Genomic DNA, 18493 nt, shown 5'->3' with positions numbered 1-18493 from the left:
CAGGAAGGCTGCTTCGGAGGCTGACTTGTTGGGCTCTGGAGAGCACAGGAAACAGCATAGCCCGTGGCAGAGTCTTAGTTCCGGCGCGCTTCTATTGGACGCAAGAAATGAGGTGTGAGAGGGGCTTGTTGGAAGGCGTAAAGGAGCGGATGAAGTTTGCACATTCGTTGGGTTTTCCTGCATCACTGCCCAAGCTTTCGACGCACTGGGCATTTGCCATTCATCGATGTAAATTAGGCACACATCAGGCAAAGCGGAGGGGCGGAATATGGTGTGCCAAGTGCGGTTTTGGTCGAAGAAAGAAAACAAACATCAAAGCTGGCGGAGGGGATCAGACAAGCAGAGCGTGATTGTAGCGGGAACTGGTCACCTGGGTTGACAACAAAGAGCCAAAATCTATCTTGAAAGATGTTGAGGCTGGGATGACAAGCAATTATTGGTTACTCATAAGAAATGCCTAGTCATACGCGTAGATACGTAGGATTATAGTGACATAAGTTACGCATCACGCCCGAACTCAAGCGTACGCAATACCACCATCCACATAGGCCTCGTCTTGAATCATGATGCATCATGAACTATTCATTATACTCACTCGCTTCTTATGAATCTACCTAGCTCACAATGGTCTTGCTAACAAACAGCGTCTGCACATTACAGAAGCCCTTGAGACCGTTGGTACCCCACTCGGTGCCGATACCGCTCTCCTTGTGTCCGCCAAAGGGAGCCAAGGGCGTAATGTCAAAGTGGTTGTTGACCCAGACGGTGCCGGCGTCGAGTTCCCGGGCGACGCGAGAGGCCTTCTTGATATCGTTGGACCATACTGAGGCGCCGAGGCCGAGGAGGGTGTCGTTGGCGCGCTCGATGACTTCTTCTTCTGTCTTCCAGGACATGAGGGGGAGGATGGGGCCTGTTATAGCTGGTTAGATGTTTGTTGACCTTTCAGAGAATGTGGTGACTTACCGAAAGGCTCCTCGACAACGATCCTCGACTTCTCAGGAGGGTTATCAATAATAGTAGGAGTAACAAAGTATCCACCGTTAGGTTCAGGGTTCATCTTGCCTCCAGTGGCAACCTTCCAACCCTGCTTCTCAATGTCGTCAAAGAAGGTCTTGACGCGGTTATACTGCATAGAGTTTTGCAGGGGACCGTGGCTGATGCCCTCCTTGGAACCGTCGCCGAGGGCGTAGGCCTTGACGTGCTTGACCATGGCGTCTCGGAACTCGTTGTAGATGGACTCGTGGACGTAGATGCGCTTGAGGTTGAGGCAGATCTGACCCGAGTTCAGGAAGGCGAAGAAAGCCACCTATCATCTTGTCAGTATTGGGTTCACTTTTCAAACGAGAGTGCAATGTTACCTTCTCAGCAACCTTGTCCACGTCGACATCAGGGAACACGACAGCAGGGTCGTTGCCACCACTGCACATAATCAGCATAGTCCACATAGCAATCAGACGACAGACTTACAGCTCAAGAGTCACTCGCTTCAGAGTCTTGCTCGCGCTCTGAAGAACCAACTTTCCAGTGTGAGTAGATCCAGTAAAGGAAATCTTGTCGATGCCAGGGTGGCTAGTGATCCAAGGTCCAAGGTTATCATCGCCACTAAGCGACTGCACCACACCAGGAGGGAAGAACTGCTGTGCGAGCTCAACAAGCTTGAGACCGCAGTAAGGTGTGAAGGGACTTGTCTCGGTTAGCAACATGTAGCATAGTGACACGGAAGATTATGCAACTTACGAGGGTTTCACAATGATGACATTACCAGTCAACAGAGCTGGGGCGATCTTGGCTGTGGCAAGCATGAGGGGGAAGTTCCAGGGTATTATGGCGGCAACGACACCGAGAGGGGTGTATCGTGTCACAATTGTGCGAGCTTCACTGTCCTCAATGACATCCTCGGGGAGGTCGATGCCAGCCATTCCTCGGATCCACGCGACAGCAGCATCAGCTTCGCCTTGAGCTTGGGGAATCTGAATATCATTAGCGCTGTGAAACCCTCAATGGCAACACATGTCTTACAGGCTTTCCTTGCTCTGAAGTGAGAAGATCCCTAAACTCATCCTTGACAGCGTCAATGGCATCCGCCCAGGCGAGAACAGCCTTTCGTCGCTCCTCCTTGGGAACCTTGGACCACTTCTTGAAGGCACGCTTGGCAGCCTCAACAGCCTTGTCGAGGTTCTCTTGAGTAGCGACGGGAACCTCGGCCTTGGCCTCGAGCGTGGCGGGGTTGATGCCATGGCGAGTCTTGGAGGTCGGGGTGACCTGTCCGTCAATGTACTGGACAAAGTTGTCCGTGAAGGACAGGGAGGGCTTCTTGGTCCCGTTGGTAGTCATGATGAAGATGCAGGTGAAATCAGAAGCTGGAGAAGATGGGAGAGCTGAGTGTGCAGATCAACTCCTCACTCCCTCGCAGCCCTCTTTATATCAACCATCACAGCCATCCTCTCCCGCCTCACCCCCCCGCACTTGGTGTCTCAACGCCACCTGCGCCGAGCGAATCATGGTCAATGCGGAGTGCAGGGAGCGGTCCGAGGCCGAGCTAGATAGGCTTTCAAACCCGAGTGCCAAAAAGGCAAACAAAAGGTCATTCCTCCACTCAGAGGGGTTTAGTAACAAGGATCAGGCCTCATTGGCTTGGCGCCCTGAAACAAACTCCGACAAGGAGCGGGGAGGTCGGGTGGCGATCCCGAGGAGGCAAGCAGGCTGGCCTCAAGATTTTTGTTTCTCATCCTCGCATGAGTTGAATGCTCTCGTCTAGGGAATCTCCTTACGAGTCCACAATAATGAGATGATCTGGTTACCCCAATTGCCCCATGGGATTCAACCGCCACGCGCAAGGATCACGACCCCGCTAGAAACACTGCCAAGCCCCTTATAAATCGAGTCAGATACCTTGTCTTTGCAAGCATAGGCCATTTAATTCACGACGGAACCGCAGTGGGCCAAGATAGAGAAGGGGTTCAGCCATCTGACAGATGAATGAGATTGCGTGCATTCAGATATTGCAGTGCGTGTGTCGGGTAGCGGACCACTGAGACATGGGCGTTTGTACCACTTCCGATAGATTGTGGCTACAAGCCAAACTATTTACGTCGGCACATTCCAGCCATTCGTAGGACAGACATGGCGCCATTATCACGTTGCATGATCTTCACTGCCGCCTGGTTCTCAGCTGTGACCAACGACGCTGTTGGCCGCGGTTCTTGACCTAACAGGTTGTATTTCGTGCGGAGGTATTCAGGGGACAAATCGCGCAACTATGATGTTAGGATATCCGGGGGTGGAATCATGATTTTGTCGAGGCACCAAAAGGGAACTTGGCCCGAGTCAGGAGCTGAAACTCTTCTCGGAGCCGCTCTTTTCGTCAGGGTAACCTTACCTTAGGACTCGATTCGAGAGGATATGCTTGTATATCGCCGCGAAGGACAGTGATGCTGTCGGCGATGCTTGAGGGGATGTCCTGGCACAGGGCAGGGCATAATCAATGCACGCAAGGCATCGTATCAGTTCATGCTGTCTTCTCCAAGATCGACAGCAACGGGGTATGTTTTGGAGGTTCACGGTTGAGGACATCTGCACGTGGTGGCCGAGGCAGAAGCACCATATTCTACATATCAGCCCATGTGAAAGGGACACTCACTACTGGCCTAGGGTACCTCGACAAATTTTTACTCTCACATTCTTAATGTTATTCGACATAAAAAGATATCAGGCAAAGCTTCGCGTTCTTGTCTTATCTTGGTCGTGTTGGAGATAATCCGTTCTGCCCATGACAAGGCCTAACATTACGACTTCACTTCCCTATCATTTGCAGTTACCTACTTCTGAAGTACTACATCACAGAAAACCACTGTAAATAATGCACCTAGTTACTGAATTGTATGCTGTGACAATTTCAAAGACACCCCCTCAAGCCAATTGCCAAGCTACCTACCCTATTTCTCCAACCAGCCTCTCCCGTCTCCAAATATTTCCCGACCAGGCAATGAGCGGTCCGACAATCCCGAGAAACGACTGGATTGGCGGCTTTCCGAGCAAATACACGACCTTCCGGCGCTAGGAGAAGCTGGGTTCTTAGCTCCGGGGACGTCCTGGACCGTGACCATTGGCCGTTTCCCGAGCACGCACATTTCTTTCCCAGGTTTTCGGGTCTCTGGAAGGTTCTGGTCGATGATTGATTATCGGCAGTTGCGCATGTCAGCAATGAACTTTGAGACTATCTCGCCGATCTCTTGGATAACTGCTTTTAGCTTCAGAATAACCCGGGTTCCGACCAGACTTGAGGTCGGCTTGTGTAATGATTGGCTCAATCACTGTAGACGGGAGCGGCATGTTCACAACTCCCGTTCAAGAGATCGGGAATGAAGACTATTGAGGACACGGCAGTTCATTCAAGATTGCGATCAGTTGAGACAATCAAGCCAATTTTGGGCATTTATAAAAAAGTGATGGTCAGCCCGAGAAGACGCACACAATCTCACAATAGCACCTCAATCAATCATTTGAGTTAGCATCCATCTTTTACTCGCAATGACTACCGAAAAGTTCCAGAATGGCAATGACCTCGAAGGGGGTCAGTTGAATGCCATTGAGAGTGTCCGCTCTGCTGCAAACATCACAATGAGCTCCGAACTATTCGAGAAACTCTACCTCTCTCCCCCCAACGCCGTCAAGGGAGACCTCAGAAACACATTTGGAAATCCCACTCCAATGTCGGTCTGCGCTTTCATATAACTTGTCGCAACTAACACTTATCACAGGGGACTTATTGGATTCCTGCTCTCTCTTATGCCTTTCTCCTGCGACCTCATGGGCTGGCGAGGGGCTGGCGGTTTCGGCGCAGCAACGATGTATGTTCTTGTACTTGTCTGACAGCCTCTCTGTATTGCCTGCTAACTACTATCAGCCCTGTTTACTTCTTCATGGGTGGCTTTCTCATGGTGCTCAGTGGCATCCTTGAATGGGTTCTCGGTAACAGCTTTCCCTCTATCGTCTTTTGCAGTCTTGGTTGCTTTTGGCTCTCCCTTGGCGGTATTCTCAACCCGTCATTCGGTGCATTCTCCTTTTACGCACCTGCCGATGCCAAGTCATCCGCAGAAGGCTTGGCCACTCGGGGCTTCAACGCCAGCCTAGGTAAGTGCTACGACATTCACGTCTATAAGCAAGGTATGATGTTGACAAGGTCTGAAGGCTTCTGGATCTTGGCCATGGGCATTCTAGCTATAGTCTATCTCGTCTGCGCTCTGAGGACCAATGTTGTCTTTGTCATCATCTTTGCGACGCTGGTACCAGCCCTATTCCTCTTGACTGGAGCCTTTTGGGTCTGGGCCGAGGACTATGCAGGCAATACGAAGCTGGCTCAGCGTCTATGCGAGGCAAGTCAACTCCAGCATTCATCTCTTCATTTATTAACAAGCTTCTATAGGCTGCAGGCGCATGTCTGTTTGTGACTTGCTTCGCTGGTTGGTATATCCTCGTTGCTATGATGTTTGCCATCTTGGACTTTCCGGTCCAGCTTCCGATTGGAGACTTGTCGACTGTTGTTGTGAGGGGCAGGAGATCAAGGGCGAACCAAGGTTAAGGAAAGTGGCATAACTATCACAAGTTTTTCGATCCTAGTTTCTCGGGTTGTTCGTTCAGTGCAAGAGCCTGAGATCCAACTACGGGGCCAAGCATGTCCAAGAGCAGGGGTCAATTCAAATGGTGATTGTAACAGATTGAAGGTGTCTCTCAGCTTCTGAAATTTGAATCTCATAGGCTCACTACTTTAATGTATGTTATCCATGATTTCATCGGTAACAAGTAACAGAGCGTCTATGAATACTACTAATCTTGGCCTCTAATACATACACAAGCTCACCTCCATCACAGCTTCGCCGTCACGCCCATCCTCTTCTTCTTCAATATCGCATTCCCAATATCACGAATCAGATGCTTCTGATACTTTCCACTCCCTGTCTTGGGGAGATCATGGCCGACTTCCTTATCGCCCATCCAGAAGATATGCTCAGGGGATTTGACGCGGCCGAGATGCTCCCTGACCCAGGCGCGAACGTGATCGTCTGATGGTCTCTTTTCGGGATGACACGAGGCTTTCAGGAAGCACGAGACTACCTCGCCATACTTGTAATCTTCAAGGCCCACGACGCAGGATTCGGCAATGTGGGGGTGTGAGAGGAGGCGGTTTTCGATGTCGTTTGGTGAAATGTTCTCACCACCTGCAAACTGTCAGTGTCGTTTTCATATCGATTCCGGTGATACATACCACGGATGATGATATCCTTGATGCGCCCAGTGATGTGCCCGTACCCTTCCTCATCGATGTATCCCTCATCTCCAGTATGCATCCACCGGATCCCATTCTCGTCGCTCTTCATCACCTCCTGCGTCTTCGCTTCATCCTCCCAGTAGCCCTTTTGCAGAGCAAAGCCACTGGTGCAGATTTCACCGCGCACTCCAATCGGGACAATGTTTCCATCAATGTCAACAACTTTGGCACCAGTATGTGGAAAGACTCGACCAATGGAGTTGTGCATCTTTTCCTCCGAGTCATCAAGGGAGGTGATGAAAGTGACAGGACTCGTCTCAGTCATTCCATAAGCAATCAGCATGCCTTGGATATTCATCCGTTTCCGAAGCTTCTCCATCAGAACTTTGGGTACAGGAGAGCCCGCAGCCAGACCGGTTCGTATTGTGTTGATTTTGACAGGGCTCTTCTCAAGAACGTCGAGTTCGGCAATGAACATGGTCGGTACTCCAAGAAGCGCGGTGGCCTTTTCGCTGACGACTGCGTCTATGACCTTTTGAGCGTTGAAGGTGTCGGACGGAAAGACAATAGTGCTGCCGTAGGAGAAAGCAGCCAGGAATCCCATGACGAGGCCGAAGCAGTGGAATAGTGGCGGAGGACAGCAGACGACATCGTCTTTTGTCAGTCGCATTGAATTTCCGTTGAATCTTGCGTTGTTGATCAGGTTTCTAGCCCAGAAATGTCAGCTAACTTGAGAATGTGAGAAGATGAACAGTTGTTCGTCCTTACATGTGCGTCAAGGAGGCCGCTTTCGGCATGCCCGTGGTTCCTGGTTCATGCTGTCAGCCTCAAACTCCCATGGTGAGACCAAAGATGCTCCCATACCGGATGTGAATTGCAAGTTCAGCACATCGGACGGCAAAACCTGCGTCTCAGCCTCCCGAAGATCATCTCCAGCCACGTTCGATTCAGAGCTACCGATAAAATCTTCGTATGATTGTAGCTTGATTTTGTTTTTGGGATCTCCTATTACGTCCCCGATGATGACCAATCGCGCAAATAACGACTCGGGCTTATGGAGGTGAAGCAGCCTATTGACGTGATCCTCGAGAGACCGGTGACCGATCGTGGAAGCGACGAAGACAAGCTTGCAGTCTAACAGTGTTAGCTTATGCAGAGTTACTCAGGTTGGTGTAAATACTTACTGACGCGATGAATAGCCGCTTCCAGCTCATCGGGGGCAAAGGTGTTGTTGATGACGACGACTGGACAACCGATGCGCGCACCACCGAGGAAGACCTCAATGTACTGATAACAGTTACCAGCCATGATTCCAACACGGTCACCATGCCGCAAGCCCATCGCAAGCATAGCTTTTGCCATCACTCTGCTTCGGTCTGCGAGAGCTTGATACGAGAGCCGAGTCGACTGCCATGGTACTGACACAGCGCACCGGGCGCCAAAGGTCTCGGCTTGTTCATCTATCAGCGATCCGAGGGACCTGATTAGAAGCTCAGGCTTTTCTGGTCCGAAAACGAGCGAAAGGTCTCGGTTGCTTTCGCTAACGGAGTCGGTGACTCTTTGGGTCTGGATATCGGTGGACGCCATGGCAGTGATAGGAAAGATTAACAAGTCAACGGATGGCAATACATCTTCAAAGGAGTCGCAAACAAGTTTAATACGCTATCATTTGACCAATCTCTCGGCAAGACCTAGGGTCAGTCTTGATATTCGGACTCGTCCCGGCCGTCGGACCGAGTGATCCACCACTCTCCGGGCCGTCAATTGAGATGACGCCAGGCTTACTGATGACCGGGCCTTCCGGTTTAATTTCCGCCTAATTTCCTACGGGAGAGGAAAAGCAGTGGGCACTTTGCTTAGATCATTCTCCGTTACAACTGTGATGCGTGGGTAGTATAGTTTGCGGCCAGAGACACAGTCATTACTCACCAACAGAGCCAAAAGTGAATCCACCGGCCAAACGGTTTTTCTAGTCAAATACCGGCCCCGAAATCGACTAACCATGCATATATCCCATCATCTTGCCGGCTAGTTTGGCTTTCTCAGTCCCCTCTCAAACCCATGCCGAGTTACACCTCACGGAGCCCGGACCGTCTGCGGGGAACCCCACATGTCCCGAGTCCGGGGTGACAGCCCACATTGTCCGCACCGAGGACTTCTCGATTAGTAAATTTGGCGAGAGGATCGTTTTATTCATCTCCTACCGCGCATGATGCCGGCGTGGAAGCATATACTGGCCTTATTATCACTATCCACGAGTAATCGGGCGGAATCTATAATGGCGGAGAGTTGGTGCCCAGTGGCCAAGAGCAAGTTGGTTCTATCCAAGATAGTTTCGTCCAGGGCCCAAGGGCTTGCGACTCAGTTGTATTCGAACTTGCGGGTATCTTTGCATTATTATTTTCTGAAAACCTCCCATCATCTCCTTACATCACAAACGCATAAGGCCTGTCAAAAAGATCGTCCCAACGTTTTGTCTTCGTACTGCCAGAGTTCCAGATCCTCTTTAATAGATCCTGCGCGACCAGAAGCGATGCCGTACCAAACACTTTACTGGCCCATCCCAGCTCCTCCAGGATAAAGGTCTTAGACGTGTCGTCGCCAGCATCCAGCTCGACACCAGCAATCACGGTCGGCCACATGAGATACTTTCGGAGGTCGCTGTTTGGATTCGATGCCACATCTCTGAGATCTTGTAGAAGAGCCTTGCGGCATGAGGATTGCAGTGATGAAACGTCAATTTCAGAAGTAGTTTGGGTGTTGTTTGTGTTGCAGTGAGGGGGTAGGAGGGCCGATATACAGTATAGAGCAACGGCAGACTGGTATATGTAGGCAACACGTTGCCAGCCAAGCAACTCACTCTGACGCTGGATAACGGTCTTGTCAGAGCTTTTGGGTTGAGGATAAGGGTTGATGGTGGCAGCCCAGTCTTCCACTGAAAAGGCCATGATCCGTTTGAGAAGGTCGACGGCGGAGGAGTGCTGGTGCTGTGCAAAAAGAGGGTCATCTGTCGCTGTGGCTCGCATGTGATTCACGAGAATAATGTCGGCAAGGAGCTCTGGGGGACATGGAAGAGAGGTCCAAAGGCCGACGCCGTACATGGAGGGTAGCAGGCCGATATACTCAAGCTGACGATTTGTGCGTTCTACTTCTGGGGCCGGCGCTGTGACGGTGCCCATGATGTCTATCCTGAGTGGGGTTGGCATTGCAATACTTGAGACGAAAAGACGATACTTACAGGATAAAATATCGAAAGAGATGATTGAACCAAGGCCATTCTTGGATAAGCTGTGTCGTACCACCGAAGAGATCGATAAGGGTATGCGCAGCATCACAATGCTGCCGCCAGTTGGGAGAGAAACTTTGCTGGAGCTACGGAATGAGAATGACATTCTAAAACGCTCATGAAACATACCTCAGCAAAGAGAAACACCAGCATAGAAGCCAAAGTGGCGTCCCGGCCGTCGCGACCGCTGGTATTGTTCCATCCCACCTCTGAACCAAGCTTGACCCCGCAAGCCAAGTGACGAATTGCCGCACCACGATACGTCTGCAGCCTGCTTGCGAGAATGGCACGGTCTTCCTCAAATCCTTGCTCTGACTGCAAGATGCGATGTGCCAGGGCTGAAGAGACAAGGCAATGCCTGATGGTAGCAGGGGCGTAAGGTGCGTTTGCAAGGGGAATGATGAAGGGGGACTTTGTTGTGGCGCCGGAGCCGTTGGCTACCAGATCGGGGCAAATGTGGACATTATCTGGTGAGTAGGCACATGAGCGGGGATTCTGGTGCATCAGAAGGGGCATACATACAGTACTCGATCGCTTCAAAGAGTGTGGTCGCTTCCGTCGTGTCCTTGAGAGCAAGCTGGATAACGTTGGACTCGTTCTTAGCGCGACGTCCCTTGGACCTAGTCTGTCCAGGATGAAGCCACTTGAGCGGCTTCTTATCGTATCCCGGACACTCTGTGTCCCGACTCTGGCACTTCTGGCATCCCGGACGACCTAGGTCGCAGACGAGGCGTCGCTTGAGGCATTCCCAGCACGGTTTGCTCATCATGGACGCATTTACTCCCGATCTTCGCGTCCGTTCCTCGCTGGGGTTATACGCAGCGATGCTTTTCTTTGTAGTGAATCGTGAGCGGCAGTGTTGAGGCTGGGGGGTCGAATCGGTTTCTGCTTTGGGGGATGATCGGGGAGATTGACGTGGGTGCTTACTTTGGGGTGACACAGATGACGGGAGAGGCGACGGATGGTACAGTAACAGATGTGAGTGTTGGTTTGGTGGGGATGTGATAGTGCGTAAATATGGCACCGCGTGATGCCTATTTCGGCAAAATGAGTGGCCAAGATCTTCACCCTTGCAGGACGTGTTTCGTCATTTCACTCGTCACTTGAAGCATGAGTCCATGGCTTTGGTCACGTCCAAAGCTCGTAAAGCGACATGCGTCAAGTCCGAACAAGACGCCCAGCTCATATGCGTTCTTTTTTGCTTCTACTGTAGGCTTTCTCTCAGCGGCCCGAAACCCAATCCGGTATCAATCACGCGATCCAAGGCTGAGTTCCCGCAGTGGATCTACGCGTCTGATGATCTTCCCTGAGGCTGTGCACACCTTATCAGACCAACCACTCGAAGGAGGAGACATGCGCCGACGCTAGAAGGATTCTAGAATGATCAGACACGAAATTCGGGTGCCTGGAGCTGATGCATCGCCTCTGGAATGACGTGAATGGGGGCTGAACTTGTCTCGTAGGGCGAGGCAGAGTTGCAGATGCGAGGCTGATCAGATGCCGTCATTCCAATCTTGAAAGTTTATATAAACCACGAGGTCTCGAGGCTTTAGACTTAGAATTTCTCCTATGCATATTTGAATCTATCAAAGTCCTGGATCAAGAGCTATAAGAACAGCCTTTGATCCCTTCTCAATCACTTCACACAAGAACGTTCCTCATCAAACACCTTTTCCTCTATCACTTAAGCGACACACAAACAACATACACCACCATAGCCCAAAGGGCAAGGCAACACACAACACATAAGATATAACACACAAGATAATCAACAGCCTACAAGGAAAAACAACAACCATGTGTCTCCCATTCTTCCGAAAGAAGAAGCCGGCCACAGGCTACGACTACCCTGCAAAGCCAGCCATGGCACACAAGAAGAAGTACCGCGGTAGCGGCTCCAGCAGCAGCTACTATCATCACCACTACACTGCACCCTACATCGGGGGCTACGACGGGGGATACTCTGGAGGAGGTGACGGGGGCGGATGCTCCGGAGGAGATGGCGGTGGAGGAGGAGGCGGCGGTGGTGGTGGTGATGGAGGCGGCGGCGGCGGCGGCTGTTAAATGCAGAAGGTTGAACCGCACGAGAATGACTGTTTGATTTGATTGGAACTGGATCTTGGGATTATGGACTGAATTTGGGCTATAGAGGTGTTTAGGGGAGAATACCAACTTGAGAATTTCGACAAGACACTTCCTTTTGTTACAGCTGCCCTGAAAGAATCGTGAAGCGCTGATTGTGAGACCGTGACAAAATGCACCCTATATTGTGAGCCATGTCCTTTCTGGCCTTGAGGATGTTTGCCTTGATAAGAGATATCCTTCACTTAGTGACATCTCCTCAGCCATGTCGTGCGTCAGCTGACTTGACGCATATATTATTGAGATGCACCTATGACATCCTAACATGTTCAGCCATTTTTACCTATTGATAAAGCATAGATTGCCATGCTTGGCATTCTGCCTCTTCCTGTAAAATGTGAACGCATGTTCTCGGCCGAGATACGGCCAGGACCAACAGAGTATTTCCTTCCGTCACCTCGGTTGTATCAGCAGCCCCACGTGTAAAGGAGCGATCATCGTTGAGCTGAAAGAGTCTCTAAACTTGAAACAGAATTACGGGGGGCTCGTTTCTGCCTCGCTGCTCCACTCCAGGCAGTCTTGCTCAATTTGGGAACCGAGATTGAGCACGAGACTGCGTCATTTCTATCCATTGGGGAAAAGCAAGCGAGAGACGAAGCTCAATCATGGGGTTTCTTGGCATTTGCTGCGTAGCGGGGCGTTGGTGATTATAAACACGCCATTTCTTGATTGTGGAAAGATATGCATTCAATGTCAGATGGTAACTTTGCTGGTCAGGTGCACCAACTTATTGACTTATTCAATTCATCAGTGAATTCTCGCCCGATAGCCGCCAAAATTCACACACCAAAGAAGCCATCCTGGGCCAAGACCTGACAAACACCGTCAGCATGTGTCTCTGTTTCCCTCGTCGTCGCGGCGCGAAGCAGCACGAACAACAAGATGCCCCTTCTGAGGCCCCGAGACCCGTCCAACATCAGAGCAAGCCATCAGAAAAGAATACCCCAGAAAATTCCGCTACAGCACCTCAACCAAACAAGGTAGATGCATCAACGAAGGCACCAAAGCCATATCAAGCACGATGGAACCAGGTTGCAAACCGGCCCGCACCCAATGGCAAACAGCCCCCAGCAGACGACTGGACCTCTGATGATGAGAGGAAGAAGTCGTTCGAGGACCGCAAACCCACTCAGACCACGACTACGAGCCCCAACACCGGAGCACTAAACACGCAAAATCAACACCTGCTCAACGCCATGAGCACACTGGTACAGCAAATGCCAGCAGCAGATCCTCCGGCCTGGCCACTGGAGAACAAGGCTCCAGAAAAGGAACATAAGCCTGTGCAGATAGAACGAAAATCGACACCACCACCGCGAAACTACGTTATTGGGTTCACATCGCGTTGGCAACACTACGATCGTGAAGCCGCTAGAGTCAGGGCCGCTCGCGTTGCTGAACACCATGACTCCAATACTTATGGTTCTTCAAGCTATAACTACAGGCCCAGTAGCAGTGGAGGAGGTGGCGGAGGTGGAGGGTATAGCGGCGGTGATAGCGGCGGATGTGATAGTGGTGGTGGAGGGGGTGGATCAGACTGGTATATCACATATAGATTCTTGTCAAGTTGTATACGGAACCCAAAGATGTCTATGTATCCAATCTCGCGGCTGCCACACCTCTAATAATCGGTGAAAACAGTCTTGGCACCAGCCTCAATCGCCTTCCAAGCCTCAGTCAAGAACTCTTCCGGCTGAGTGAACTTGTAGTCCGGGAGTAGCTTGTTCCACTCATCGGAGACCAAAAAGTTTCCAGCATGGAAGCCACCCAGCAGGATACCCGCGAGGAGGCTTCCAGCCAAGGCTTCGCGGGACTCGGGAGGGACATCGGGATGGGTAACGATGGGCATCCACGATGACTTGATGACGCCGGCCTTGAGATCTTCAGTGTTGAGCTTCTCCACCTTGAATGGCGCACCTTGGTGGGGATATTAGCATTTTGCGCTTAAGAAAAGTTGGTTTACTTACCTCGAATCTTCTCTCCGAGCTTGATGAGCTCGCTCACGGTGATGTTTGCACCTTGAATGCCACCGACTAGAGGCCACTCTCCTTCATACTCGACAGCCAAAGCCACGACCTTGGCCAAATCCTGAGCCGTCGTGACGGTGATGACGTCGTCTTCGCCGCCTTCGACGACGATAGCTCGACGCTGGTGGAAGTTAATTGGGACTTCAAATAGATCCACATGCTTGGATGAGTTGTAGGGGAAGGTCATGTAGTTGGTGAAGATTCCTGGCTGGAAGAGGCAGTATTCGAGGATCTGGGGAACGATTAGTCGCGTTGCTGAAAAGGAGATCTTCTTCACTTACCTTCTTATCCTTGTTCAGCTCTGCGAGATACCTGCGCGTCTCCTCCTTAAAGGCATACCAAAAGGCGTGCTTGAGCCCGGACCTGCGAGTGTGAGGTGTCGGCGTGCAATACCAAGGTTTGGCCAACTTACGTAGCCCACTCACTTGGAGCAAATCGCTTCACGCCAGCCTTGACCGAGGCGTCGATCAACTTCTTTTGTGCCGTGGCGTTGGGGTCCTGCGAGTTGGCGATGAAGGAGAGCACGGTGTGAACGCCCTGCAGGATTCCAGCCAGCTGGTCAACATCGTCGTAGCTAGTCGTGGCCCATTTCACTCCAGGAGCTAGTTCCGTGGCGGGAGCATCCTGAAAAGATTAGCAACAGAATATCAAAGACAGCAAGGTTTAAATATGAACCTTTCGCGAGAGAATAATGATCTCGTGCTTGTTTCTGGCAACCAGAGCGTCGATGATCTCCTGGCCGACATCTGGGAGGTCAATTAGGACCAAGTGAAGACGAATGAGTGAGGAACTTACTGCCAGCTCCACCGGCGATAGCAATCTTGACCATTTTGTATTTGAGTATGAAAGGTTTAGGAGTGTGTAATGTGAAGTTGGATTGGTTGGTGATGCCTTTGGTAGATGGTAAAGTGATGGGAGAAATGAGCTACTTATACGTGTCGCGCAGCCTCATCTTTCTAGCATTCTAAAAATACACTCTCCGCCGATCGAACGGACACTTTGTACAATACAAAATCAGTCCATCAAATATTTTACCTTTTGCACAACGATAGTAACACAAATCGGGCTTAATGACTGTGATTAATTCCGCCGTCGCTACCCCGGAGTTGGGGATTACTAATGCCGGCTCAGATCTCCGTCAAAGCGGCGGTCGAACGAGCCACCGCCCTCATCTCCCATCCTCCGTTCACCGGGATTCCGACAACGCTCAGTCTCGACTCCAAACTATGGAAAACACGGCATCTATAGTCCGAGAGCCCTCATTGGACGGTTCGGCACCCGCCCCGAAGCCCCGGAAGCTCCGCAAGGGCACGCAGAGCTGCTGGGAGTGCAAGCGGCGAAAGGCCCGGTGCACCTTTTCGGTCGCTACCAAGGACGTCTGCGAGGGCTGCAAGCGCCGGGGGACTGAGTGTGTCAGTCAAGAGGCGACTGATGAGCCGCCTCCTCCTGGGAGTAGGAAGGGGCTCGTCGATAGGCTGGGCCAGGTTGAGGCTTTGGTTGGGCAGCTTCTAAAGGCCGCCCGTCGAGACGATTTGGTCTCACCGGCGATATCAGAATCACGACGGCGGAATTACAGAGATAGGCCAAGCCGGTCCCAGTCACCAGAACTTCGGTCCAGCCGTCTCGTTCGTCAACGATCATGTCACGACACATCGGTACGTTGAAACATGTTCTGCTCACCGAGTTCCAGCATACTGAGATTATTCAGAGAGATGCCCAAGAAGAGGTTACTTCACACCCAGGATCCACGCCAATAACAGACTCAATACAGACGACTATTGATGAAGACCAAGATCATTCAACAGCAGCACATCACGATCACCTACGCCGAGGTCTCCTAGCAGCCTGGCCGAGCCCACAGGACCTGGATGCCATCCTCCGGCTCCCAATAGCAACTTCATCTATCATTTGCGCGGTTACGTGCACACATCTATCTCAAACAAGCGGTTCCCCGCCATCATCAAAGAAATTACTACAACTGCCGCCTTCAGGATCGCATCCAACCTTGGTCGCCCGAAAACTATTGATACTGGCGACCTTTCTTCAGGGCATGCCAGCGTCATCTACACAACAGCTTGGCACCCTCAGTACCAAATATTACGGACTCATGTCGCGACTTGTCAAAACGGCCCATAACTTGGTGACTTGTAATGACGAACTTGTTACTTCGCTGGAAGGCCTCGAATGCATTCTTCTCGAGGCGCTGTACGAGAACTACTCAGGGAATCTCCGTCGCTCATGGCTCGCCGCGCGTCGAGCAGTCGCAATTGCTCAGATAATGGGCCTGAACCGGGGAGTCGAACCCCCCTCTCTCGACGGTGCCAGCGTCAAGCCCGATGATATGTGGTCTCTCCTCATCCAATTCGACCGATATCTCTGCTTGATGCTGGGTCTACCTCAGAGCTCGTTTGATGACTCTTACGCCGAGGCCGAGGCCCTCGATTCCTGCATCCCATGGGAGCGGATGCATCGTCTCTGCACCGTTGCATGCGGACGCATTCTACGACGGAACTTTTCAGACATGTATGACAAAAGAAGCGCTGAAGAGATTGGAAGGATCTTGCAAGATGCTTCTACCACGATGCCCGCCCAATACTGGGTAGCGCCAACCATACCCACTGCTGCCGGCCACATGGAGAGAATCCGCGAGACGCTTCGTTTCAACGATCACTTCATGTACTATCACCTCTTACTACAAGTGCATCTACCGTTTCTATTGCGATCGAATGTCGAGCCTGGATACGAGTATGATAGGATGACGGCCGTCACGGCAAGTCGTGAGATTCTGTCCAGATTCGCTCCTTTTCGGGAGTTCAGGTCTGCCAGCTATTACTGCCGAGGTGTAGACTTGCTCGTCTTTACCTCCAGCGCGGCCCTATGTCTGGCACACATCACCGATCAGCGCAACCGAGGCTCTGAGAATGCCGGCTTTCACTTTCTGGCACACCAGAGATTGAGTGACCGTGGCATGTTGGAGCAGATCCTGGGTTACATGCAAGAGGTGGTGCACCAAAACGATGACCCGATCGCAAAAAGGGTGGTCACTCTTCTTCGACACCTCCTCGCAATCGAGGAAGATGCAGCATCTGGTGGCAGGTACAATGTCACCCTGGTCACAGAACCCAAGAAGGAAGAGGATCTCGGGTGCAGAGTCAAGCTCAGCGATGACGACACCATAATGGATATCTATATCCCTCATTTCTGCGTCATCAGAATCGAGCCCCAAAGTTCCGAAAAGGGGCCACAGACAACTCTCACCCAAACGGCAGCGAAAGACAGCCAACCAGCTACTACGACGGCGGATGTTTGGCGAGATCTATCACTAGTTCAATCTCCTCCTTTACCTGTAAACGAAAATGGAGACAAGGCACATAATACCGAGGAACTCCCTGTGGACTCTATCATAGACTGGGAGTTTGGAAACTTGGACATGTCTTTTCTGGATAACTTTGTCGAGGGGACTGTGGGATTAGAGACTTAATGTCGTTCACCTGTCCAAAATCAGATATTTTAAATTAATCAACCTGGGATTAAACATCGAGTTCATATTCCGCTTTTGCAGCGCATGCAAGAAGCCTTGGTCATTGCTGCTTGCTGCTACACTCTGCCCTAATTTATCTCAAATCTTTAACTACATAATCGGCGCAATGGCCTACATGTATCTTCATAGAGATACTCGAAGCTGTACGTCAGGTTTGGCCAGGCGCAAAATTTCTGGCAACGGCCCTCGTTGGAGGCCTTCGAGATGGACACGGTCGCCCCGTTTCTCCTCGTTGGCCGTGTTGCGTCGCTGCCTCGACGGCGGCCGACTTGTTCGCGGCGGCCGACTTGCATGTGCATGTAGAAATTGTTAAGGAGATACTTATTCAGATGTTTGTGTTTTCATCCAGTTGAAAGATGCATTGTGCTTTGCTATTCGCCACTTCTTGAGGCGGAGTGCCCGGCACCGAGTATTACCGATACTCGGCGACCCCGTGATGCACAATCGCCACTGCCAGGTAACCCGTTTACGTATGCCTCGGCTTTGGGCATCAGGGAGTTGGCTGTGATTTCTCTTCATGTGTGTGGAGGATGAGTCTGGAACAGGCCACATTACTGCACCTCGGACTTTCAGGAGACCGAGCCAAGCCTTCTTGACTGACGAGTCGCGCATTGTCACTCCGGCCCTGAACACGCCACTTTTATGACTCATAGAAGATCAGTTCAGTAGATATCGTGAGTTTCTGATTCGACAGTATTCGTTGTTGCGGAAGAGGTGATCCCGTTCTCAGAGTTGTTGCTCAACGCTTATTACAACTGCAACTCTGATGGGACTATACCTAAGGGCGATGTATCAATAACTAGAGAACGGCATGTATTTCCTAATTATTTTATTTTTTCTATTTCTTACATATATCTGGTTATCATTTCGAAACCAGGAGTTTGATGTCCATACGAACCACCACACTACTATCGATATTCGGCGACCGCTAGGTTAACCAGAAGCTGCGTATTAAGCAAATCTTTTGCAAAGTCAATATAAACTCTGTTTTCCTTTTCAGTTTTAGCTACGTCGCTAGTTCTAGATGTCAACAATGTTTGTGCTTTGAAGGAGTTTTCACCCCTTGGCTCCTAGACTACAGCTGCAGGATTCAAGTAAAATTGGTGAATTAAGTTGCTAAGTATAATTTATATTCACCAAGAAATCTACAGACTTCCACTGGATTGTAATAGAACCCTTGTTAGTCTGTTGAACGGCGGAAGAGTTGTGATGTTCAGATTTCGAACCAA

The 18493-nt window shown here is 50.9% G+C and overlaps 7 protein-coding genes across 7 annotated transcripts; 3 read left to right on the top strand and 4 right to left on the bottom strand.

The window, feature by feature from the left end:
- Positions 1 to 614: 614 nt before the first annotated feature.
- Positions 615 to 2334, bottom strand: NCS54_00318100 (Aldedh domain-containing protein; the record flags this gene model as incomplete). Its single annotated transcript, XM_053148763.1, has 6 exons — positions 615 to 910; positions 964 to 1306; positions 1359 to 1419; positions 1468 to 1683; positions 1738 to 1970; positions 2020 to 2334. The coding sequence occupies 6 exons, from the start codon at positions 2332 to 2334 to the stop codon at positions 615 to 617; spliced, it is 1464 nt and encodes a 487-aa protein (XP_053004738.1).
- Positions 2335 to 4530: 2196 nt separating this feature from the next.
- On the top strand, positions 4531 to 5581 carry NCS54_00318000 (Hypothetical protein; the record flags this gene model as incomplete). Its single annotated transcript, XM_053148762.1, has 5 exons — positions 4531 to 4712; positions 4761 to 4850; positions 4907 to 5133; positions 5191 to 5375; positions 5426 to 5581. 5 exons carry the CDS (start codon positions 4531 to 4533, stop codon positions 5579 to 5581), a joined length of 840 nt encoding a protein of 279 aa, XP_053004737.1.
- A 284-nt stretch (positions 5582 to 5865) lies between these two features.
- Positions 5866 to 7855, bottom strand: NCS54_00317900 (Hypothetical protein; the record flags this gene model as incomplete). Its single annotated transcript, XM_053148761.1, has 5 exons — positions 5866 to 6218; positions 6266 to 6975; positions 7037 to 7076; positions 7133 to 7402; positions 7453 to 7855. The coding sequence occupies 5 exons, from the start codon at positions 7853 to 7855 to the stop codon at positions 5866 to 5868; spliced, it is 1776 nt and encodes a 591-aa protein (XP_053004736.1).
- Positions 7856 to 8694: 839 nt separating this feature from the next.
- Positions 8695 to 10320, bottom strand: NCS54_00317800 (Zn(2)-C6 fungal-type domain-containing protein; the record flags this gene model as incomplete). Its single annotated transcript, XM_053148760.1, has 4 exons — positions 8695 to 9457; positions 9507 to 9640; positions 9684 to 10021; positions 10077 to 10320. The coding sequence occupies 4 exons, from the start codon at positions 10318 to 10320 to the stop codon at positions 8695 to 8697; spliced, it is 1479 nt and encodes a 492-aa protein (XP_053004735.1).
- A 2206-nt stretch (positions 10321 to 12526) lies between these two features.
- Positions 12527 to 13134, top strand: NCS54_00317700 (Hypothetical protein; the record flags this gene model as incomplete). Its single annotated transcript, XM_053148759.1, has 2 exons — positions 12527 to 13072; positions 13129 to 13134. 2 exons carry the CDS (start codon positions 12527 to 12529, stop codon positions 13132 to 13134), a joined length of 552 nt encoding a protein of 183 aa, XP_053004734.1.
- A 183-nt stretch (positions 13135 to 13317) lies between these two features.
- On the bottom strand, positions 13318 to 14606 carry NCS54_00317600 (NmrA domain-containing protein; the record flags this gene model as incomplete). The annotated part of the gene is made up of 6 exons (XM_053148758.1): positions 14519 to 14606; positions 14399 to 14469; positions 14136 to 14347; positions 14005 to 14086; positions 13664 to 13955; positions 13318 to 13613 (listed from the first exon to the last, which is right to left on the bottom strand). Exons 1-6 carry the CDS (start codon positions 14550 to 14552, stop codon positions 13318 to 13320), a joined length of 987 nt encoding a protein of 328 aa, XP_053004733.1. The 5' UTR covers positions 14553 to 14606.
- Positions 14607 to 14949: 343 nt separating this feature from the next.
- Positions 14950 to 17204, top strand: NCS54_00317500 (Zn(2)-C6 fungal-type domain-containing protein; the record flags this gene model as incomplete). Its single annotated transcript, XM_053148757.1, has 2 exons — positions 14950 to 15378; positions 15432 to 17204. The coding sequence occupies 2 exons, from the start codon at positions 14950 to 14952 to the stop codon at positions 17202 to 17204; spliced, it is 2202 nt and encodes a 733-aa protein (XP_053004732.1).
- Positions 17205 to 18493: the final 1289 nt, after the last annotated feature.

Source organism: Fusarium falciforme, chromosome 2 (genome assembly GCF_026873545.1).
Source record: "Fusarium falciforme chromosome 2, complete sequence".
Taxonomy (NCBI): Eukaryota; Fungi; Ascomycota; class Sordariomycetes; order Hypocreales; family Nectriaceae; genus Fusarium; species Fusarium falciforme.
This window is presented reverse-complemented; position numbering and strand designations above follow the sequence as displayed.